Source organism: Sturnus vulgaris, chromosome 3, assembly GCF_052056855.1.
Source record: "Sturnus vulgaris isolate bStuVul1 chromosome 3, bStuVul1.hap1, whole genome shotgun sequence".
In the NCBI taxonomy this organism is placed as follows: Eukaryota; Metazoa; Chordata; class Aves; order Passeriformes; family Sturnidae; genus Sturnus; species Sturnus vulgaris.
Window position 1 is genome coordinate 33,614,055 of NC_142245.1, and position 25,623 is coordinate 33,639,677.

At 43.0% G+C, this 25,623-nt stretch overlaps 1 protein-coding gene across 1 annotated transcript; it reads right to left on the reverse strand.

Moving 5' to 3' along the window:
- Positions 1–5,353: 5,353 nt before the first annotated feature.
- HNRNPU (heterogeneous nuclear ribonucleoprotein U) lies at positions 5,354–18,860 on the reverse strand. The gene is made up of 14 exons (XM_014878105.2): positions 18,113–18,860; positions 17,089–17,200; positions 16,906–16,979; positions 14,372–14,511; positions 12,705–12,804; positions 11,525–11,637; positions 10,866–11,129; positions 10,504–10,623; positions 9,757–9,885; positions 9,230–9,398; positions 8,455–8,694; positions 8,001–8,203; positions 6,893–6,964; positions 5,354–6,471 (listed from the first exon to the last, which is right to left on the reverse strand). The coding sequence occupies exons 1-14, from the start codon at positions 18,843–18,845 to the stop codon at positions 6,418–6,420; spliced, it is 2,523 nt and encodes an 840-aa protein (XP_014733591.1). The 5' UTR covers positions 18,846–18,860; the 3' UTR covers positions 5,354–6,417.
- Between the last annotated feature and the right edge of the window lie 6,763 nt (positions 18,861–25,623).

Consider the following 25,623-nt stretch of genomic DNA (forward strand, 5'->3'; position numbering starts at 1 on the left):
ATGTAAGATGTAGATATTATTATTGCATGTAGATTGTAGTAATATGTAGATTTTATTATTATTTTTGTTGTTTTATAGGGCAGCTGCTTGCCTAATGGAGTGTCCACTAGAGGCTGGGAAGCAGTTAGCTGAGTAGCAGCCTTGCTGAAGAGGATGGGACTTACAGGGGCTGCCAAGTTGAATGTGGGCCAGGAGTGTTCTCTCTGCAAATAAGTCAACCTGAAGTCTGGCCTCTATCAGGAAATATGTGGCCAATGAATGAAGGGATGTACTTATCCACCAGTACTGACACTGCTGAGCAGTGCATCTAATATTGCTATCCAGCTTTGGGCTTCTCGCTCAATAAGGATGTTGAAAAACTGTAGAGACTCCAGTGATAGGCTAAGGTGTCCACGGAGCTCAGGGCCTGCCCTCTGCAAAGACAGTGGAAGGAGTTGGATTTAGTCTGTGGGGTGAACTAATAAGAGCCTAATATTATCTGCAGGACAGTTACAAAGATGGAGCCAAGCATCTCGTGATAGCTGCAGGAGATGTGGCAGAGGCAATGGCCACAAACTCCAGCTTGGGGGCTCCAGGCCAGGCAGGAGGACAGGTCTGGTTTACTCTGAGGGCAGTGCACTGGGCAGCCCAGAGAGGCCATGTAATTTACACCCTTTGCAGGTTTTCAAGCGTCATCTTGACAAAGCCCCAGCTGACATGAGCACAGGTACCAGTCCCACCCCAAGTGGGAGGATGGACTCCATGTCCAGAAGAAAATCTCTGTGATTCTGCAGCCTATAGAGAGACAGAGCATCTGCAAAACCCAAGGCAAGAAAAGCCCAGTGCCATGCAGAGGAGAACCTGACTCACACAAGAGCATCCCTTTTTGTCTTCAGGAATTGTTCTTCCCAATGCAGTGCTCTCAGGTTGGGTGGGAGGCCCCACAGCATCACAGGTACTCTAGCAGCAGCAGGGAGCACAGAGCAGAGAAGACAAAGTGCAGCCTTTGGAGGTGTCAGGCTTTGGGTACACAGCTCTGCTGCTCACAACCTGCACATGATGCTGCATGTGGACTTGCCTCTGGTAGCTCAGCTTTTTTGAGTCTTGTTTCTCAGCATGATGTGAGCAAACCTCAATGTCACTTCTTTCAGAAAAAGATACTACAAGTAAATATGTCCTTTGAGACTTACTCATTTCTTTCCCCCATCTCTCACTACTTTCTTACTGCAAAGACAAAAGTGCTTTTATAATACAAAGCATATCTTACCTGCTTGCTCAAGAGCCCCACTAAGCTGAAAGTTCAGCAGAGCCCAAATATAGCTCTAGCTTGCATATGAGTAGGTTACATGGAAACTGGAAAGAGAGAATCAGACCTTTCCTGCATCTCCCACCTTGTAAACAATCACTGGTATTTTAAGTATGTGTTTATGTCCAGGCAGATCTTCAGTACCATTCTGGGCCTTTTAACTTTGCAACTGTCTTGGGCATCAGCACCCTTTCAGAACTCCGCATGTCTAAGGCAAACAAATCTTTATTCATACCTGGAGGAAAACCTCCAGAGCACAGAGTGCCAGAAGAGTTGTTGCAGGCTAATGTGGCACAAGCGAAGGCCACATCAGACTAGAGGACACATACTTGTATTTATATGCCATAGGAGTTACCAGAGGTGTCCTAGTAAGCAGCCATCTGATGCTAGCTAAGGCAGAGTTAACACTGGGAGAAAATAATTTCAATCCTTTTTTGCTAACTAGGCAGCAGATCCCCCCATCATTAGTGGAAATTGAATCTGCTCTGGGCTACCAAGTTGTAAAAAATTTTTGAGCATTAAAAAGTTTGAGGGAAAAACTGAGTTGTCTTACCCATAGTTTTGATTTTATTAACTTCTAGGACCAAAAGTACTCTGCAGATCAAAGATTGTCTACTAAAGCAGAAGAGGTAACAAAAACTTGCTCTAAAGTAACACTTGCATATCAAGTCACCCATGAGTAATTGTATTTCTAGGTTTTTTACACTTACCTTTGTTTTTGCTATTGATGTTGACCACATGTTAATCATTGAGCATCTTTGTTAAGCTACAGCTGAGTTTACATAGCAATCAATTCATTGCTGAATCCTCCTGCCACTCCCAGTACTGGCAGAAAGACAAACTAAGGCAAGAGTCATATCCAGAGTAATTGCAGGCCAAGTCATGATTTCAGCTAGTTCCCTGTAAGGACTGGCTCTGGAGAGGCCTTCTGTGCTGGAGGAGATGGCTGGTGCCTAGCAAAGCAGAGAAGCTGCACAAAACTAACCACTAATCTGCCACTGTTTAAAGAGAAGGCCTCCCTCCCCTAAATGTCCTGCATGGGGCTTTGCCTGGGATGAGGATGTGTGTGAGAGAGGCACTGCTCTAACTTCACCACAACCAGTCTGTTACACACCCGAGTTACAGAGCTGCTCTTGAGTTTCTGCTTTCCCCTCAGCAGCTTTTCCTGACACCCTGGAATCTTCCCATCCTCCACAGTGATTTGGGCCAAGTTGTCTCCAGCTGTGCTTACTCCTCCCTTGCTAGTTCACAAATACAGCATGTGCACGCTTCTTTGCTTGGGAGATCCCAGCCCCTGGCAGTTAACAACTGCAGAAGTGTCAAAGTATTTCACGTCTCTGCAACTCAGTTTGATTTCTTCTGGCTTAGTTTGAGGTTGCCCTGTTAGAAAGCACTGGCCTAGTTTTTCAAAAGGTCATGGACAAGGAAACTTCCTAATCTTAAAAGATGACTTCATCACCTATTTCTATTAAAAGCATTGCTTGGACTGTTGCAAGAAGAAAAAGAAAATGAGTGGCTTACACCATGAGTAAGAATTTTTCTTTTAATGCAAGTGGCTTGGACTGGGCAGGGCGTTGCCAGAACACTGATTGATTCCACTATCAGAAAAAGTGGGCACAGCATTTTAAAACGTCTTCGCTGCTGAATTGTCCTGCAGTAGGCACTGAAAGGAGCTGTGTACAGGTGCCACTTATACTGAACTCCTACACACAGGTGGCGGCATTGCTGAGTACTCTCGGTGCAGCAGAGGAAGCAGCCCAGCAGGCTGGAAAGGCCAGCTCCTGACAGCAGAGCCGGGTTTGAGGACAGGGATCTCATAAGCCACCCCAGAACCAAAGCCTGCCCCTGATGTCCCCACAGCTGTTTACAAAGTCCTTTCACGCGGGACACCACCCCTCGCCAAGACCGTGGCGTGTCGGGGAAGCACCTCCATGTACACAGCGTGTATCCTAGCGACTGTTACTAGCGAAGGCAGAAATACAACTGAAGCTTGTTTGGTTGTTAGCCGGGCGCTTTTCCCTCGGGACACGCAGCACAGCCCTGCCTTGAGCCTAAGCAGCTAAGCGTGCACGGCCCCCTCGGCAAGGCGGGGCGGCCACAGCCTGCTGCAGGATGAGAGGGCAGCAGCTTCACCGACAGGGCTGCAAGGACAGTACCACCAGCAGTGCTGGCACTGCTGCCAACAGCGGCACAGGCACCATGTGCCATGGTCCTCTTGCCACAGAGCCAAGCCCGAGGCTATCCAGGTTCGTACTCTCTTAGGAAAAAACCCCATCTCGGTAACAAAAAGCCAAACCCAGTTTGCACTCCAAAAGGAAAAACACCCCAAAACCTGAAGTCAAACCCCAGCGTTGTATGCTGCTATCTGTGCCACTGCCACCAGCAGTATGGCTGCTCTAATCCAGGTACTTTCCTGCATGTAAACAAGCCCTTGTAAGCTCCAAGAAATCACTGGACGTGACAAATGGCTCAGCCCTCTCGTTTTGGTGATGTACAGCTTTGCCCTCCTCACCTTCCTACAGCTATCAGCTAAGTTTCATATTGTCCTTTTTAAATGCAAACTGTGGGGCTTTTTTAGCATTAGTGACTCGTTAGGTAACTGCTTCTCTATAGAAGCCATTGTCACACGGCAAAATAAATCCCTTCTCTAGGAATATTCAGAGCTACGTTGAGAGCGAGTCGATGTGGGCGGACCCAGGCTGACTACACGGCTCCATGCAAGCGCTGCTCTCCACTCAGCTGTGTTAAGTCACGAGCAGGATTTACGTGGACTTTTCTACCCCTCCCTGAGCTACACGTGTCCCAGGTAGGGCATGTGCTGAAGCTTTTTTGAATTCTGCTCCTCAGATAGCACTGAACTTACCTAAACAGCTTTTGTTGGAGAGGAGTATTTTTAATAGAAACAGGATACTCCTTTCTGAGTGTGAGAGTTGAAGCACTTCACGTGTGGCTGTTTTGTTGGGGTTTTTTTTTAAACACCATGCAGCAAAGAAACTGAAAACAAAACACCCCAGACTTTTGAATTGAAATACAGGCTTTACAACCATAGTAAGTGTAGGCTCTTATATTTTAGTTTAAGACTATATCATTTTATAGAGTACCAAAATAAGCAAAGGATCAGCACTCCATACAAAGTGTTAGTTCTTGTGAGGAGGGTAGAAGGGAAATGGACTTTAATTACACTAAACTTTTTTTTTTGCAAGTCTAAAGAAAACTCCATTTCAGCAAAACATCTTTGGGTTTCAATTCCCCAAATTTCATTAAATAGTGTTTCTTTTAAGACAATTTGCATTTTTCTCATTCAAAGTAAAGGGATGATTTAAAGCACTATTAACAAGGAGGTGGTGCTGTTAATGTTTAATGTCAATATGCAATGGCATCTGCTATAAAGGCTAGAAGAGCAACACAAGTTTATCTTTACTTCTGAAGACTACTAGAAATTGACTAACACTGGAGAAGTTTCAAGCACAGCACAGGACTCTAGCTCTAGGCTGCTGCCAGGAAGCCTCTGCTAGTCCCGACACTGCCACGGGGACTGCCAGCACACGCCAGGGCCTGACGGCGGCAGTGCCGCGTGTTCCCACACGTGTACCCCGTGTCCCTCTTACAATGGGTACATCTCTTCCCTGTCTTATGGCATTAAAACGCAAGTCAGCAGCTAACATTGCCACTACAGTTTTACAGAAGCATAAAGCTGAACAGAATAGCATTTAAAACAAATTGAAGCTGTTAAACTCCATGACAATCCTTCCTCCTGTCCTACTCCCTGTCCAAGCTCTTCTCCTGCTCCTTCCCTAATGTCTATTTTACAATAAAAAAGTGGATTTACATGATGCAAGCGCAACTTAAAGGCTTTTGCCCTATACATATAACCATGTTAAACTGTGAATTATACAAGTGATAGATCTCTAACAGAGCAACCACTAGTTTTTTTAAAGAAACACAAGTATTTCAGCATGTACAGTAATGAGTTTTAAACTGTCCAACATCGTCGCTTTCATACATTCTCTTCCTCTTTATAGCATTAACGGGATTTTAGACCTTGATGGCGACAATCCCAAACAAGAGTAAAATGAATTTATTTTATTGCAAACAAACGTCTAGAGTTAAACTTCTCCACCCACTTTCTTTAAAGAGAAAAGGAATCAGCAGGCTAAGGAGATACACCCATTTGAGAATTGACATGATTAAAAATTAAGATATAAAATGGGTGACTCACAGTTTCATTAGCTTACAAAATGGTGGAGTAACTACTACAAGCACACTAGGTATACAGTATTTTGTGAGGAGAGTTATACAGACACACAGCTAACTTCATATAGATCCCATTAGACAACTGGATTTACAACAAGTTTTGTTTAATAAGAAATGGGCAAAGCCAGCTTCTTTTCAGAATCAAAATGCAGAACAAATGGAAAAAAAAATTATGGTTTGTACCTTCACAAGTTTGAGCCTCCACAAATAAAGCAACCGAGTTTTACAACTTTAAGAGCTTCTACATACACTCCACCATCACTATTTAGCCCCAGGTTTCCTCTTTGCCCCCAGCATCTTAAGAGTTCCAAATGTTACAAAAAAGTCCTAGTTATTGCCAGAAACTTTTGCCTCCCCCTCCTCCCCTCCCCACCCAAGAGCTTCATAGAGAGGATGGAGTGTAATAGGGAGCTTTACATAATCTCATGGTATTTGAGGGCTACTAAGATGCCTCCATATGAATCTGGTTGCTAACATTTCTATAGTATTGTGACATGACTCACGACTGTTTCTTAGAAATTGGGGAATGGGGAAAAAGGAGAAAATTCTTTAATAAAAAGACACCAGGTACAAAGCAACGTTTTACTTTTGTTGTGGTAAAAAAAAAGTCACATTTTACAGATAAAATGTAGAACCCTGAAATACTGACACATTCTCTTTTCGTGCACAATGCTGAGGTTCTCTTACGAATCACTTTAAAACTGCAATTAAAAATGTACAAAAAAAGAAAAGAAAAAATCAACCCACAAAGCTTCTAAAAAAGGAACCCGCAGGCACTTCCTCTTGTGGAATGTTTAAAAAGTTAGCCTACTAAAGAAAACAGTCGACTTCTTGTGAAGGTTTTGGAGAAATATGTATCAGTTCATTTATTTGGGTATTCAATAATATCCTTGGTGATAATGCTGACTCCATGGCTTCTGACCCCAGAATTGCTGCAACAGATTAATAAATAGTTAGTTTTAACCTGCAATCACATAATGGTTAAGTTTCTTACTTGGGAGAAAAGAAACAACATTTAACAAACATCTAGTTCCCCTGGAACTTCAGAAGATTAAAGTCCTCTCCAATAGCAGCAAGTTCCTGAACAACTGAAGGCAGTTAAGAGTTCACTTCACAGCAGTAATGTGAAGCCAAGTACCACATACCATTAAGAGCATTAAGCCACAGCTGGTATTTGATATATCAAGACCATCAAGGCAGATTAAGTTTTGCATAGGAAGCTATTTATAGGGATATTACCTAGCATTAGAAGATTTTGCTTTCTACTTTTGATTACGCATCTATTTATTTTAGTCAGCATTTTCCAACATTCAAGTTACCAATCAGCAAAAAGGTAAAGCTGGGACTACTTACACCCTGCTGCCACTGGTTGTAGCCCTGAGATTGGTTTTTGTAGCCACGATTATTTCCCCTTCCTCTGAAGTTCTGCAAGAAGACAACAGTTTTTAACTACTTCGTCTATATGCATTTTTCAGAAGTGTCCTAATACCAATCTTTATTACCACCAAAACATCACACACCATATAGAAGTATCAGCCCCAGGTTAATAGAAAAGCACCACCAAAAAAACCCTCCCTGAAAAGAACTAGAATACCAAAAGCCTCCTTCCTTCCCTCCAAGCAACTGCTTTTTAACCGTGGGGCAAGAATCTTAGAATTAATAAACCAGCTCAAACTGTTGTTGCCTGGTGTGGAAAGCTGGCTAATCCAGTTTTGACTCACCCTATTTCCAGCTGCTAAATGCACCAGGACAACTAAAAATACAAGAGCTTGTCTATTTTTAGTCAGGCAAGGCTGTAGTTGCTACAAGGATATGTTATCTGATCAGACAAAAGGATATGGGTCACACAACTGAAAATAGAAGAGCTAGCCGACAAAACCTCCAACAGAAGTTACGGTACAACAAAGGGACATGGATATAAGTAGATAAAATTTTGCTTTTCCCCCTGTTTGTCAGTATTAGGCAAACCTGAGCCATGTTTACTGGCTTGGGCTCCATCTGCTGGCTCTTCTGTAATCCAAATGTTGTTTTCCAATACTTGCACCGATATTCCAAGATCTAGGCTAGTGTGTCTTTACTAGTTGCGTTTGATACCAGACACCAAAACAAAGACTCTGTGCACAGCTATTTTCAGAAACTTCCCTACATGTTTGTTAAAGATACACTTTGACCCTCAGCCCAAACAACAGTTATTATGGGGAAGAAACACACAAAAAACCAAAGACAAACCTTCACACACAGTCACTAAAAATCTTAATTTTTAGCAGGACAGCCCTAACATGAACTGACCCCCATCAGTTGTGACACAACTTTCAGAGCACTGGGCACGTGCACTGAACTAGAAAGGCCTTGCAGCATGGCATCAGTGTAGCACCACAACCAAGTCTGAGACTCCTCACAGGCACCAAGGTTGTCAAACAACATCCAAGTACCATAGTTCAGTCCCCCCTCAAAGCATCACCTGGTTGTAGTTTCCCCTGTTGGGCATTCCACCTCTGTTATAGTTTCCTCTGTTTGAGTAGCCACCTCTGCTTGGAAAGACAGGGCCACGAGGATACGGGTAGCCAATCGCTCCGCTGCTGCCACCGCCACCACCGCCACCTCCACCACCTCTCTGGGGCATGTTGCCTCCCCTCCTGTTGTATCCACCACGATTGCCAGGGACTGCAGGGAGAGAGTTACTCTAATCAAGTAATTGTTAGGTATTACTTATTTCCTACACAAAGATAAACAGTGCAACCCAAGGTCTGACAAGCCTCTCACTTGAGCTTGACAATTAACTATGCACTAAAACGTTAAACTTACTGAAATTGAGATCAAGGTTCCCGCTACATAGTAATTGCAGTGCAAGTACTAGAACCTTTTTCCCCAGCAGCAGCAACCTCCAGAAGTCACAGATTTATTTCTAGGCTCACCTCCTCCTCTGAAGTTGCCCCGCATGTTGAATCCTCCACGTCCTCTCTGACCCCTATTAAATTGATTTTTATTGCTCTTCTTGTTCTTCTTTGAGCCAGTGTTCTGTTTCTTTTCTGGCGGAAGAGCTTTCTTACTTTCTTCTTTATACTGTTCCAAAAGCTTCTGAGCTTCTTCTTTTTGCAACTCTACATAGATTATTTCATCAAAACATTCTGCTACCTCTGGCAGTGTGAAGTTCCCTATAATTGCAAAAACACTGAGTATTCAGCATCTACATTCAGCTACAATCAAAGCCGCAATTTAACCACCTTTCCCCCATTCTTCCTCCCACCCTCTCCATCCCCTCAGCATAGGGACAAAATTACATAATCTGAGCATTTAGAAAATATAACAGTGACAAAGGAAATAAAACAGGTCTTCATGGAGTTGCCAGTACTGTTCCAAACCTTGAAAACATTCTGCCTATCTTTTTTTTTTCTTTTATAAGCCTCCACTCAGAACACCAGTTTCTGCCAAATATGTCACGTATATAGGGCACTTTATGCCAAGACAGCTTTGTGCATCTGCATGAAGCATATCACCATAACTGAGTAGTGTTAAGGACTGCAGCAGAGGGAACACAATATAGTGTTATCCTACCAAGTTACAATAGTCTTCCAGTTTTGTATAAGTACAACTCTTTAAGATAAAGTGATTTTTTAGACTTCACGTTTACTTAATCCTTTAAACAGATACTCAGCATCCTAAAACACAGTATAGGATTATGTTCCATGCCTTTCATTTTGAGAACTGCATGCTCTGGAAGATCTTTTCCCTCCACCTCTGCCTTCTTTTGTGTTCTTTGCTTGTAGTCTTCATCTTTTGGGCAAACAACAACTGCTTTGCGCTGGAAGCCTGCAAACAGGCACATTTTTCTCCTCTGCGCAGCTGCAGACACATTTGTCTGAAAAAAATGCAGTAACTTACTACACGTAGCTGTCATTGTAAGAGTTAAGGAAGTCAACTTATGGTGTATAGACTTCACCTCTACAAGAGCTTGCAATGAAGTTTACAAATAACTGGACATAAAGATGCTGCATAACGCAAAGTTACGAGCTCGTATCAACGTGTTAAACACTATTCCTCCCACATCCCATAAATCTAGAGAAGTTCAGACAAGCATTCGTAGTAATATCTCAACTTTGTGTCCCCTAAATGAGTAGTAACTGAAACAACTATTATATTATAATTTTAATCCCAATTAATTACTACAATACAGCCTATAACAAATTTCCTTAACCGTTTTTCACTGAAGCTTCTACCTGATCCAAAATGAAATTCCGCTTCTTACGAGCTGCAATCTCAATGAACTTTCCAAGACACTGTGGAGCTCTCTGCAACAGTGTGTTAAGTTTTCCAGTGTCTGCCATCTGACGCTTAAAACCTGCAACCTATGGAGAGATTTCCCAGAGTTAGTCAGTGTAGTCCTGATACATGTGACTAACATTTTTCTTTGCTATTTTCCACCACATCTCAAGGGTTATTCAATTCAAGGCCACAGCTGCTGCAAACCTGTAATTCTAATTCTCAACCCTCCATAGAACATAAGAGCTTTATAAACAAAGACTCCACAAGAATTGGCACCATTGAGTTCAAGGTATACTCATCACAATACTAATTCTAGCTAAATGTTCTGAGAACAGTGATGTATAGAGAAGTAGAAATACATTCAATAGTCAGCAACAGCAGACTATTTCTTACATATTACCACAAAAAGCTTCAGAATCCTGCCATGTGTGAATTACCAGCTCAGCGAGGTATTAAAATCTTTACATAAAATCATTAGGTTGGAAAAGACCTTTGAGATCACTGAGTCCAACCTATGACCTAACACCACTTTGTCAACCAGACCACAGCACTAAGTGCCACAGCCAGTCATTTCTTCAAGAATGGTCACTAGCTAACAAGGAGCCAGTTTCTTTGATACAAAAGAACCCCATGGCAGCCAAATACCATGGATCTACAGCAAGTTTTGAACATACCAAGAAATAAAATGTCTTATCACTTACCATCATTTTGTCCATAATAGTATTTGTCCCAAGAATGTTGTATTTCCCAGGATTTGCTGCTGCATGTTTGGTAACCCATGTAGTCTTGCCAGCTCCAGGCAAGCCAATCATCATCACCACCTGTGACAAAAAGTTCTGTATTTGAGATACTACTTCAAAGATTTTCTTTAATACACAACTTAGCCCAGCAAGCCTAATGGATACTGAGGGGGCATGTGGGAGTGGGGAAGGTAGTGGTAGTGAACAGGAAGTATTAAAGCTCCCAAACAAAAATGTCAGGAGTGAGGTGGAATAGTCTCCTTAACTCTACCATTTCCATCCATCTGCTTTAACAACTTTTGAGATGATCAGAAGAAACTTACTTCACAATCTTTCTTTTGCTCAGGTCCCTTTGGTCCTCGGACCCTATCCTCCAGGGGGACCTTCTGGATGAAGGTATACTCTTCAGGTACAGGGAAGTAAGGTTCCTCCTTCTGACCAAAGTTAAACTCAACCGCACAGTTATGGCAGAGAACATGTGGAAAGAGTGGTCGCCCATCAAGAACTTCCTTGCTTATTTTGAATGCAACACCAAGCTCTTGTCCATTCTTGGAATATGAGAGCTCCACTTCATCACCATCAAAATTCTGTTTTTCAGACAAAGCATTATTTTGGATAAAATTAGCTCACTTTATACACTTAATTAGTCATTTCATTCTACTGCCTATGTTCACTCAACTTCTGTAACACTGTTATTTCATAAAGGAACTAAAGCTAATTTTCTAATGAGTCACTGTCAATGATCATCTTGTTCAAGACCTGATTTTTTGTTAAAAGGCTTTAAAGACATTTGTCCATGAATATGAAATCATGTTGCCAGCAGTCACTGTTAGTAATAGCTGCTACTTCTATTGCCTGCCTATGTTAAACAACTTGTCTTGCTCCTATGATTTTATGTATTTGCTTTACTACTTCTAACATCAAAGTAGTCTAAAAATTCAAGGATGTTTTCCCTCAAAAGAAAATATAAGTGAAAACTTACAGCAAAACATCCAATCACATCATTTTCATCAAACTTCTCACCAAAGTCTTCAGTCTCACAATTGCATGTCTTTATTCCTTTTAGAGAATACCCATAAGAAAATTCTTCTTCACCTGAAGGAACAATTTAAACTAATTACAAATAGGCTTTCCCGTCTAGCCTTTTACACATAAATCATCTTACAGATACTTAAGTAAGCTGCTGTTCACAATATTTTTAGTAATGCCAAAACAAGCTATGACACCCCCCAACAGCTATACAAGCGTATTCTTCTATTCAGTACTTTCACTTGAGATAGAACAGCAGTGTTTCCTCATCCCCATTTAAGAGCCTTATGCTGCTCTTTCCAGATTCATACTGACAATAAAAGCTGAACTGTCAGATAAAGACATGAACAAGTATTTTTAAACTGTGAAGACCTGGTTATGCAGTGGTATACCTGCTGTAACGTAGTCAAAAAGGCTTTCTGAAGTTAAGTCTCCAGGAGCACTTACCCCTCCCATTTTAAAGGGAGTTTAGCAGACAGTCAGCCTATGCAATAGCTGAGGATGAAGCTGCAAGGAACAAGCTAACAGGAAGTGTCAAACACAAGGACTCAGGTGTAACTTAAGTAGAAAGCTGTTGCTGGTGTCAGAACATACCAACTCACCAGTATTTCCCCCAAAGGTGCGTTTCAGCAACAAGTTATAAATATTATTATAATTTGTCATATATATATAATGAAGTTGTATTTCTGTCTTTCCAGAAATTAGGATTTTTCCCACCAAGCAAAACAAAAGATAACGTAGTTACTACGGGTTAAATTTTATATTATGCCCCACCCTTTAAAAGTGGAGGGAAGGGCAACTCTCCTTTTTCTGCTTATGACATTAAATGAAAAAGACAAATCCTTTATCTTGTCAGGTATTCAACACTGTTTTCCACAACCCATATATGATCACTGTAAGAATAAATTCTTAAATTATGGCCCTAATCCTTACAGGTTTGAATACTTAATTACTTTATTTGATCCTCGTAATGAACTTCTTCACACCATGCCCGATGAATGACTCAAATTAAGACCACTTTTCACAACACACACACTACAATTACTAAGCTCATCCCCCCTTCTTCAGAAAATAATTATTTTCAAACTTCAGCCACATCAACACAAAAGCAATCAAACATTTTAAAAGCTTACCAAGCAACATTCCACTTGTGTTCAGTGACCAGCCAACTCGCACTTCATGTATATCAATGTCTTTTGTATACAGGTGTTTAACAGGAATCTTTTCTGTAACCTATTTTTAAATTATTCAGTAAAAGGTAAGCAGTATTCATTATACACTAACAAGATGGAAGAACAAAAAGTAACATTTGGATCCTTTATACTTTCGTAAAATCTTTGCTAAGTCTAATTGATCACCTTCTGCAAAAACAAAACATATTCAAGAATATAAAACCACCAAGTGACTAAACAGTTCCATTTTCTGACTTAGGGATGAAGATTGGAGAAGATGATGAAGACTGTAAATTTTCCATCACTTTGTCACAAGCAGTCCCTGTCAGTGGTCAAAAGCCTTAAGTCCTTTTGACACTGTATTAAGATCACAAACAATACGTATATTTATTAAAAAATCCCCAGCTGACACGAAGTTGGGTTTCACAGTAAATTACTTAGTTAAGAAAATGGGCGATGTATTAAAAAACCCGCTTCTTAGAGATTAGGGAAATTATTACACTAACCCTTTTCACTGTAAGCAGACTTCCTGGGCAAGCTGCCAGCTTCCAAACAACACAATCAGTTAAAAAACAACAAAAACCACCTAAACGCACTGGAACCTACATGCAAACAGCTGGTTTTTAACTGTCTTTAGAAACTTTACAAAAATGAAGTGAACAACCCATAATTATCCTATCAACCTCTGCAACTATTCCAGTCAGGTGACTGAGCTGAAACTCATTTGAAAATGAACAGGACAATAAATAGTGACATGAATTTCACTTCACTGGCCTTCCAAAGTTATAGATATCAATGGACACAAAAATCACTCCATGCAAAAGCTTGGATAATGGGATCACTACCCAATTCCCATGATAACAGCTACCTTTGAAAGCACTAGAGGAAGAAAACAGATAAATATACACAGGCCCATCATATGCAAAGAAGCCTTTAAGCAAAAAAGACTAAGAAAAAGAAATTCAAGCTTTATGATTTTCTTCCTCTTCCACCAACAAGCTGGAAAAATCAGTTTATTAGAAGGCTAACTGCTCTTTGCCATTCTTACCCTTCAGGAGAACTCCTGTTCTCAAAATTCAACTACCTGCTAAATACTCATATTCAATGCATCATGTCAAAGTTAATGATGTTGAAAGGGACCTCTAGAGGTCATCCAGCCAAAATCCCTGCCTAGAGCAGATCAAACTCAAAGACTAAGTAGAACTAGAAGGGACTGTAGAATTAATTTATATCCCTTAAAAAAAAGTCAAGCTTTCTGTCATCTTCAGAAAGTACATGCAAACTTCTGACTAGAGAGTATAAAAATATTTTCAGTGTTGATGCATGAGATGCCAAATTGAATTTGTGGTTTAAAAATGAAACCAGAAGTCTCACATTCAGAACAAATACAGTGTGTTGTGGGTTTTTTGGTTTGTTTTTTTTTTAATTTCTGGTTTATTGTTTGTTCGTTATATGGAAGATCTTATAAGAGAGGAAACAGTTTTGCAAAATGAGTCATTTTCTTGGTAAGAGAAAGCCGTTTAAGAGTCCTGTTCACATCAATTAGTTTCAACCGAGTCCAAAAAAAAAGTGACAAGTACAAGTCTCACATTTAAGCATGCAAAAGTCTCCCATAAACATTAACTCACCTTCATCTCAAAGCAGACTTTGCCTTTAGAAACTCCATAGGAGGCTCTCCCTCCAGCCCAGAGGAAAGCAAAGCTTTCCATGGTCAGAGAGGAAGCACTAAACCGGTCTCTTGAAATTTTAAAATGCAGGTCACAGTTATCTGTTAACATAAAAATCATTCTGTTTACTCTGATCACAAAATAAAGTACAGGTATCCAATTTTATGCATTAAAGATGCTGCCAGCTTTCAAAGGTGATTTTAAAGACAAACTGCCAGCAAGTACCCAGGACCTTTCAGAGAAGCAACATGTCTCAATGGAACTGCAGACTGAAGCTCAGCCAAAAATCTTAGGAAAAGCTAACTAACAAATAATTTTCAAGGTGCCATCTTCACTTCTGTCACCCAATTTCCCTCTATTTTTTCCATCTGCTTACAAACTCCTGACTTTCCCCTTATCTTTTAGAACTCTCTTTTGTCAGTTACCTCTTTCCATCAATACAGAGCCATCTGCATTGTGCTCTCCACAGTACCCTCTAGAGACCTGATTCTGAAGCAGTCTCACTGCTCAACCCCAAACCTAAGCACTGCTAAGAAGTAAATGTGGACACAAATGGTTTTGTTTAAGTACTGAACATAGTTAACATTGGTTAATATAGTCAATCAGCAAGTCAAATTGGATGACGTCTATTAAAATAAAGGCAGTTAAGTCAGATGCAGATATGCTAAGTACAGAGAGTGTGCTAAGAGAACCTATTTCAGTCCAGAAACACACTATGAAGTCACCTATCACTCTAAGAACTCAGCGAAACCTTGGTTTTTACAAGGTTTCAGAGCTGCACACCATGAAACTGCAAATGAATCTCCCAGCGACTTTCAGAAAAACAATGCTGAATAGTAACGAGAGGTGCAGCACGCAACACTTGAATTCCCCAGAGCAATGAATCCACAGAAGCAGCTCCAAACCTATCTGATAATTACAAGAAAGGAGCAAAATGGGCAAAAAGTGAGGAATTCTGCTCTGGTGTAAAACGTGCATGATGCCGGAATACTCTTAAAGTGCAGTCTGCCCTCTACTACTGGCAACCCTTATGCACAAGATTTGGTTTTGTCTGCAGACAGCCATCTCCAATTCTAAAAATACTATTAGTGATCTAAATGTCTTCTCATTAGTGCTATTAACTTTTATTTGTTGCATGAAAAGTAAATAAAATCATACAGAAGAAACCCACCTTTGCAGCAGGCTACCTTTAGAATAGGAGATGAGAACAGAATTTGAAGTTACAGCTTCTTTGTAAGACACAAGTAATAAAAAGTACTTAAGAGTGGCTAAACCTCTTACACGTCTGGATCGCTATCCAGAAGAGAGTGCCAATTCGTTACACAATTCAGCCTTACAGCTGTGTTTGAATCTTATCTCTAAACAGCCTGTCAACACTTTAAATCAGAATTTGTCCAGTAACAAGACTGTCTACTAGAAAATACTATTATTACTAGAGACAATAATAATGAAAAGTAGCTATTTACTCAGCTATTAGAAAAATCCAAAGCTACTACAGAAGTGGTTACTCACCAGGTTAGCAGTTAGAAGCTCGAGACTTAGCAAAATGTCAGAGATGGCATATTCAGCAATTTCCGTGACTGTAAACTAATACCTCCTTCCATTTCAAACCATTTCTTGTGGAATAAAACCACTTGAAACTTCTAACAAGTATGCCAGACAATGCCACAAGTTAAGAATGGCATTTTCCTTCAATGGCACTATAAGAATCCAACAAGTTCAAGTATTACTTCAAGACCAAGTTTCTAATATTGCACTGAATCCTTATACTTACCCTCAAGAATACAAATGTCAACTCTGCCATTATGGTATGTTACAGTAATAGTAATGTTTATAACCTGCCTCAAAAAAACCCGTTTGCAAGTACTTCTCAATTTCACTGCTCAGCTGACCAATTCTCCCTGCCATGCCATTTGCACAATCCACCACTCAAAGCCCACATACTCACAGGTAATATGAATGTGTCATTTTTGAGGAGACATTATCAGATTTTGTTAAATTTATCAGAAGACAGAAAAAACACTCTATTGGTCAGTACATAAGTAGGGGAACTTATGTTCCTACTTATATGTAGGAAGCTCACTTCCCAAACTGGATTTTGTAAGCAGTTATACTATTGACTCTGAGCTTTCTGAGCAGTAGTGATGGACGGCTGTTTCATCAAGCTGTCTCTAGCGTGTTCTATGTGCACTCTACACTTACCCACCTAAGCTCCTACACCAGATTAGTGCTCTGGTTAAGATTTCTTCACAGAACTCTCTATCACTACAAACTACCTAGGAAAACCAAGTTTATTCCTGCTAATGCAGCCATATATTCTTCTGTTCTTTTATTTGCTAAAAACGGGTGGCAACACAGTATTTTACTAATTTTTTTAATGTTACCTGGTAATGAAAATCAACAAATGTATCCTCCCCGTTTCAGAAAGCGTGGCATTAAGATTAAAAGCTTTAACACGACATCTTTCCAGAGCAAAGGAAAGCGCATTTACTCACAAGTATCAAGACAAACCACTGTGTCATCAAAATGTTCATCTTCTTCTTCCACCGGTGGTTGAGGGGACTTGGCCCTGAATAAACAAAACCAAACAAAACATGTATTTTCATGAAGTCAGAGTAACATTTCTGTATTCTCTTCCTCCTCATCACAAAATACAGCCCAGCATCAATTCTGTTTACCTGCTATACTTGTTTTCCTCAATGTATTCAAAGTAGCCCCGGCCATGGTCTTCACGTGGTCTCTTCACTCCCCTCTTCTTCTCACCAGGCTTTTGTTCCGTTTTACCATCTCCTGTAACAGAAGCAATGATTTGATTATTTTAAGTTTTAGTTTAATTGGGAATAAAATCTATACGATGGTTTCAACTTTGTAAACTGCAGCAAGCGACAGCATGACATAAGCAGTAACATCTTAAAAAGGAATTGTGCTATATTAATATAAGGTAAAACCCTGTATCTTGAATTTTCACGGGAGACTCAAAACTTGACGCAAATCAGATTTAGTATAAGGAAGCTGTCAAAACACTACGCAGCAGCCAGTACGGCCCTTAGTGTTATGATCCCCACTGAAAAGCCCCAACCAAAAAAAAATTTAAAAAAAACCCCCCAAAAAACAAAAAAACCCCAAAGTTAAAAAAAAAAAAAAAAGTGGGGGGGGAAGGGAAAAAAAACCAAAAAAACCCCCTCCTGACCCGCCGCGCCTCCAGACCCGCAACACTATCACCACCCGCCCACCACGGGGGCATCGGGACATTGCTGGCCTCTCGCAAGGGCACCGTGCGATCCGCACGACTGCGCCTCCTCCCGGCGGGCCGCAGGCGGGAGCCCCAGGGAAGGGATTCCTCCTCCTTCTCCTCCTCCCGCCTCCATTGTACCGCCAGGCCTTCCCAGCGCCATCCCGTGCGGCGGCGGCGCCCAGCCCGGAAGTGACGTCACGCGCGCCCAGCGCTGCTCGGCGCACAATGCACAGCGCGCCCCAGCGGCCCCTCCGCCGCCCCTCCCCCCGCGCCCCTCCTCCCCGCCCCCCCCGCCGGGGCAGCACGAGGCGCGGGGCCGCCAACGTCCTCCCGCGCGCGCCCCGGAAGCCGCCCCCCCCCCTCCCCGGGCCTGGCAACCCCCGTCATGGCGGGGGGGGGGGGATAGGATTAATGGGCCCCCATCTCCGCCCCCCTCAACCCCGGTTCCCGCCGCCACGCTCACTCACCCCCGGCGCTCTGCGCCCCGGGGCGGCCGCCTCCGCCGCCGCCTTCCGCTTTCTTCTGCTGCTGCTGTTGCTTGGCGGGGCCCGCCGGGCCGGAGGCAGCGGCGGGCCCCGAGGCGCCCCCGGCGCTCTTGCCGGGAGCCTCCTTGGCAGCGGCGGCGCTGCGCGGCGGGAGGAGTGGCGGGGGCTGCTGCGGCTGCTGGGGCTGCGGCGGCTGCTGGTCACCGTGGCCGTTGGCGTCCCCGGCCGCGGTCTCCTCCTCGTCGGCCAACTCGTCCTCCCCCTCTTGGAAACCCTGGTCGTCGCCGTTCTCATCCTCCTCCTCCTCCTCTTCCTCCTCCTCGCCGCCCGCCTCCTCCTCCATGGGGCCGCCCCCGGCCCCTGCCCGCTCGCCGTTCTCCTCGCCCAGCTCCATGGCGTCGCCATCGGCGGCCTCCAGCCCTTCCTCGTCGTCGTCCTCCATGGCGGAGGCCGCGGCCTGGCCGGGGCCTCCCCCCTGGCGGAGCTGCGCGGCGCCCCCGCCGCTCTCGGCCGCCTCCCCCTCCACGCTGCCGTTGCCGGGCTCGGCCGCGCCGCTGGCAGGGCCGCCCCCGCCGGCCTCCTCCTGGTCTAGCGCGGCCTGGAGCCGCTCCATGAGCTCAGCCTTGAGGCCCTTGTCGGAAAGGCGCCGCTTTTTCAGCTCCTCCTTCAGCTCCGACACCTTCAGCTTCTTCACGTTCACGGGCGAGCAGCTCATGGCGGCGGCGGCAGCACTGGCGGCTCGGTCCCTGGGCGGCGCGCGGGCGGCGACGGGCAGGGACAGACGGGCGGCTCTGGCTCTGGCTGCGGTGTGTCGGTGCCCTGGCGGGCGGTGGGTGCGGGCGGGAGGCGCGGAGGGTTCGTGCGGCTGCGGGAGCTGCGGAGCCGGACCCGCCTGGCGCCAAATCCTTTCACCGCGAGCTCGCGAGGGAGACGCGCCTCGCGGGGCCGCGCACGCTCCGGCGCCGCGCGCGCGCTGCCCCGCCCCCGCGCACGTAGGCCCTCCCGCGCTACCGTAACGACCGCATTACCGTAAATACCCGCCCGAGCGCAGCGCACACACACCCCGCCGCCCTTGTCCTGGCGGGTTCCGCGTCGGATCGGCCGATACACTGCTCCGGCACAATGAACCCGTTCTGGGCTGCGAGCCAGCCCCGTGCCAGCTCCCGCCCGCCTGAGGCCACAGCCCGTCCGAAATGCCCTCCACCACGGGCCCGCATCCCAGCTACAGCCTCGCAGTGCCCTGTCCTGATTGTCCTGGCTCCCCTGCGCCCGTGTCGGGCCTAGTCCCGCACGGTTTATTGCGTACTGGCTGCGAAAAAGGGGCACTGCTGCTCGAAGAAGTTGTCCTGGCGCAGCCCTGCTGTGCAGTTATGTAAGGACAGGAGCGGGGCTACCCCGTTCCCGCAGCAGCGGGAGGCAGGCGCGGGGCTGAGCCTTAGCCAGAGCCGGCGACAACAAAGGTTCTCCGGTGCACGGACTCCCGGTCTGGAGCTCGGCACGGCGCCAATCCGCCCACCAAACCTGCGCACATTTCCCTCTTTTCTTCCCCCTGCCTGCCCCTCTGCGCAGCGTTAAGATGGGGCTCTCCCCAGCCACAAAAGCTGTACAGTCTTCAAATTTTGGATTTTTCCAATTCGGTCAATAGTAACGTGAAAACAAACTGTGGAGATGATTTCACGCGAGCAGGAGAGCAGCACGGATCTAGTCGCTTCCTTAGGGAGCCCGGATAAAAAACTAATTTTCACTTGCAGGAAAAGAAACGCAAGTCAAACCGCCAGAGGATCAGTGTGAGGCGCAACAGAAGGGAAGGTGTGTTTGCCACGAAGTTGCCTTGTGTGGGTACAGATTGCGTGGCCTCCCGAACTAGAACAAATTACATTTACCTGCCCCAGAGGAAGGGAAGAGAGACAAGGAAGTCATCCTGTTTTAACTGCGCAAGGCAAGGGTTCTTTCACACACGCACACCGCTCTGTCCTCAGTCAGGCAATATCTACTTGGAGAAAACACGACTCGGTCGGGAAGGTTAGCTCAACCCAGCACTACACAACAGCTTGTTTGAACAGAGACAGGAAGAGATGCAATAGCTACGGATGAGAAAAAGTTGCCAGAACCTTTCCCTTACTTTAAGGTCAAGTTAGCAGATTTTATTTCAGTTCAGTAAGTCAGAGTCACCTCAGTTGCAGAAGAAAAGGATAAGAGTACATCAATGCAAAGGAGAGGTCAGTGTGTGATTAAGCTGTAGCACTAAATCATTGTCTTTGTCCATTTCTTAATGAAAGAACAATCTGAGCTAGTCTGCTGAGGGACTCCTGACATACATACTGTTCTGTCAAAGTGACAACAAAATTAAACTAGTTAATATTGCAAGATTACTGACTGAAACATACAAATAATTCTGCATTAATTTGGATGTCATTTGCCTATCCAACCCTCGTTTTTTTGTTGTTTTGTTGTTTGTTTTTTTTTCTTGTATGTAAACAAATTCAAACAGAAAATGCATCATTAACTCTTTAGGAGTTGTATTATCTGAACCTCATCTATTAACCTGAGCCCTGTGTTTAGACCTTGATCTTGCACAGGGCTTTTCACATGTTGAGTCATATTTCTGGAAGAGGTTCATCAACTCCGATGTCTGATAATCCCTCCCACCACCACAAACTTTATGGATTGATAGATTATTTTAGGCCAGCTTTGTATCCCTAAGCCTTGCCTTAAATGAGCACATCTGCACATATTGACAGTGCCTGTGTGGTAGAAAACAGCCTCATTCAGAATCACCCAAGAGCTGCAATCATCACATGTAATCCCATTCCTAAACGATGTCATGTCTCCCTGCTTCAGTAACATGCTCATACTGCTTTATACTCCTGTTACCATGGAGAAACAAAACAGCTAACAGCTTGGAGGCACATGGAGAGATTCCCTCCCTTAAAGCGTCTAAGCTTGTATATAAATGCACAAGTAGATAAAGTAAAAATCATTTCCCCTCGCCCCCCCAAAATTTAGCACTATTAACTTGAGACATTTCTTTAAAGTTACTACAGCTGTCTATTTATTAAAGCACTTAGAAGGATAAACTTATTATTTTTAAAGGAGATTAACTCATACCATCATAATAAGGGTAATGCTTATTATCTAACCACACAATTAATTACATTACCAAACAGGTGTAGCAAGACTGTTTTCAGACTACAGTTATGTTACCTGTTATTACAGAAGTGGGAAATCCCAGTTGATTTTCAGATGTCAGATGATTCAATTATAAAAACTAAATAAAGAGTTGCAAATAATCATAAAACTAAGTAAATAATGAAATAGATGTGTAACTTTAATTACTGCCTCTCAGTGTTAAAAAAAATATTTTCTATATATATGTTAAATACATATTTTTTACACAACTGTCCCTGAGAAAAATCTCACTTAAGATACTCCCCTGTTCTCTTTGAGTCCTGTGTTTCAAGAGTTTGCCTTTCCCTTATTAATACTTCGAAGGAGAAAAATAAGTTAAGGATGTATGCTCTCCTCATTGCTGTACCCTCTCTTAGTTCAGATACTGAGTGAATCCTTCAACTCTGCTTTTCATAGAACATACATATAGATGCCAGCCGTATAAAAAATTAGTATTTGGTAATGCAACCTCCTGAAACAAGAAAGCACTAAAGAAAAGCACTTTAAGCTTTAATTTGCAAAGCTGCTGCTTTTATGATGATGGCGATATGACAAACAAAACGTGATTGCTGGTAACCACAATACTCCTCCATTAAAACTGCCTTTTTTTGGTCTCAAAATATATTGAAACATAATCTTTATTTCCATTTAAATTAAAAGTGACATGCCCCCATATATAACAGATGCAATCCTATGCACTTTTAATCAATCATATAGCATTTTTCTCCTACCTGTGTTACTTTCTAACCTAAACTGTTTTTCTCTCCAAACCAGTCTTCCCTCTCAGAAGTAATTTGGGATTCTCCCTCTGGGACTCGGCCCTTCAACAGATCAGTTACTCTGATTTTCCTCATTTTTGTTTGTTCTCCTTTAGACTTCAATTAGTTACTCTACTCACCTATAATGTTCTTTCCATTATTCACCCTTAGTTCTTCCAAATCGCTCTCCTCTTCCTGTTTACCAAGAGCAGTGACAAAGAGGTAACAAAAAAAAAGCGAACCTTCAGGAGGGCACTGAACAATCACAAGTCCAGTCCCACCTGGGCTTTGAATCTTTCCCCACACCTTCAGTGTTGCAGGAGAACCCAGGCATTTGTGTTACCCTGTTCTGCTGTCTTAGAGCCTTATCTGTCCTGTTCTGGCTCTTCTTGTTGTGCTTTACCCTACATCTGACCATCACAGTATGTTCCTGGTCTCTTCTGCATGTCCTTAATCCATCTACCCTCAATTAATACTGCCTTCAGATTTTCACATTCAACACACCATTACTTTAAAAGAGAATATCATTATTGAAATACTCTGCTGCCTTTTATGATAGCAGGCAGCATGTGGAGCGAGTCTTTTTATTTCTCCCTTTTCATCACTGCTCATGAAATACTCATTAATCATTAGTAGACCCAATGAGAAATTGTCAGGCATTTCTAAAGTGCTAATTTGTCCCAAGTGAGGTTGCATGACTAACAGGCAGTTCTGATGATTTCTGAGCCCCTATTTATTTATCTCCATAGGTGTGTTCTATCTTAGGATCTGTCTGCCAGGAGTTTGTTTTGGAGAAATAGCACTGTGCTTCTCTTTCTCTGACCTGCACTGCTTACCATCAGAGTCAGGATGCTGAACTAGATTGACCTCACCTTGTACTTTCTATAATCTCTCCATGATATTTTAATATCAAAGGAGTTCAGTTCATCTCAGAAATGAGGTGGTCATATGCCAAAATAAGGACTATTATTTACACAGGAACCAGATTAGTTAGGTCTGAAAGCATCCTCAGGACTTAAGGGGTGGTTAGTATCTAATTACAAGTAGAACTGCCAGGGTACAAGGGTCTGAAATTCAGGTTTCTGGCATTGGTTTGGCTAGCTAGTTCTCCTCAGAAGCATCTTTCTCTTATTGCACTTTCTGCCATAGCACCCTTTGGGCCTCCAGGTGAGCTGTCACTTTAGAGTCAGTAAACAAGTTCTTTTTAAGAGACTAATGCTATTTTGCTTTTCCTGTGTGCTGGATGGTGTAGTTGAGTAATCCCACCAAGCAGAAGGAAGCACTGCAAAACTACATTGGGACATCACATATCAGCCACAACCCGTGTTTGTCACCCTCACTGACCCCATACCAAAAAGAATCCCTCTCTTCCCATTCCCAAGGAATAACTTTTTTTGCTTAACAAAAAAGTCCAAAACCCAAGCCCATGAGTTTCATGAGAAGCAGTTTCTCAGTTCAGAGCATTCAATGAATCACAGTTTCTAAGCCTGGCCTTGGGAAAAAAGGCTGCATTCTCCAGCATTAAAATCAAGATTCATTTTGGTTTTATTCAGAGCCATATAGAAGTTTACTGACTACACATATCTCAAGTCCTATATATGAATTAGTTCATAAGAAGACACTTAGCTCCATGAATCAGACATCTGCAATTTCTGGAGATTTTTTTTGTAACTTGCCACATATACACATTCGCTAGAGTGGAGCTGTGAACTCTGGAAATTTAGATGGACTAAACCCCTCTGCACAGCAGTCAGTCTGTGGAAGAGGAGGTAGCATTGTAAATCAGCTTCCAAAAATATGGTTCTGCTGTGAGAAGAATGTAGAAGAACCATTTCAAGGGAGTATCAATTAATGTCTCTAAGGGACAATTAATTAAAACAATCATAAGTAGGTTTTAAGGTTGACTATCTGTTTCAGTGTACCTTTCTGCTCGCATATGAAGACACATATGGTCAAGATATGTAACTAAAACCAAACAATCATGGAGACAGAACAATTACAACTGGCAGCCACAAACCAGCTCTTGCCTAATGCCACTTTTCTGTTCAACCTGACTTTGAAAAAACAACCCCACTGATGTCCAGATAACCCCCTTTTTGGGTTGGTTTTCTCTCCTGTGAATGCTCTTTGTAGTACACACAGTACATGCCTATCATAGTTTTACTCTTTAAGCTTCTCAATACATCTTTCCCTCATAAGATGCTCTTGCCATAAAAAGAAAAGACACGACACACTTTTTGTGGCACCAGAGTACTGCTAGCTCTTAGACCATCTCCTCTGTCCCCTCAGTTCACAAAGAGTGGCTTCTACAGATTGGGAAGGCCATGCTAAAAATCCCACATAAACCCCCTAGAATTTTGAAGAATATTTCATGGTAACTAAAGATACTACCATGGTCCAGCTGCATACCTTAAATCTGTGATAGGCAAAGCTGAGCAAGTGAACTCTTATAAAATATTCATTAATATATGTTAGCATGCTTTTAAGGTGGCCACTTCTGTATGACAAACCTCTGGAGCCCAGATAGATAAATAGACCCTGGGTAGCTTTCCCTGTTTAGGCACTGCCCTGGCAATCCTACAAGGCAGCTGTTAAAAAATCCTGAGGTCTGCTAAGCAGACTCCAAAGCACCAAAAAGTAACTTAAAGAGTAAAAAACAGCCTTTCCTCACAGTCTTGTTTACAGATGTCTTGTTTTTTACCTTTGGAAGCAGTATCCCATGTTCAGCTATTTTTCTTTTAGGCCCCAAATGAAGTCAGCTCAAAAAAGAAAAGGAAAACCCATCTTCACAGTGAGTGAAAAAAGGAAAGGGAGCCTTTTCCTTTCTGCCCACTCGCTTCCCATCACACATCATGGGCTCAGAAAACTACACAAAACCTAACTATGCACTAGCAAATCACAGCACAAGCGTTAGCAAAACTTAACTTTAAGACTGTGCACTAAATAATCTTTAAAAGGAGGATAAAGAAATGAAGTTAGAGGTTTGATCAGTTGATTCATTTTAGGAAACTGCGTTAGTTGAGTTAACTTCACTCTAGAATGCTCTCTGGAAAGAAAGCTATTTTGTCATAGACGACTCTTTAACCCACTCTGCTGCAGTAAATCTGCTCAGCCTCTCCTTTTTATTTCAGGCTGAGGGAAACCAGCATCATTTCATATGAAAGACTTAGCATCAGAAACTCTTCTGGCAACACACTAAAGCAACTGCTAACAAATGACTACAGGTAATTTTCTAGGAAAGCATAAAAAGTCAGGGAGTCCCCTACAAACTTTCTGAGAACAATTATTTGACAATAAACAGCAGAAGAAAAGCATTGTCATGTAACCTTGCTGTTCCACATCCACAGACTAAGAATATTTCTGGGAGTGCACCCTGGCCAGAAGGTAGGCAGCCCTTCCAGCATATATTATGAATCATGACCAGGTATCCTATCAGGTCACGATGTTCTGAAGGAACAGTGTCAGTAAAGTCAGTGAGGAGGAGGATCAAAAGTTTTCTAAGGGCTTTTTGTTGTAAAGTAGCTAATCCAAGAGTTAACAAGCTCCTAAACTATCCAACTAATATTT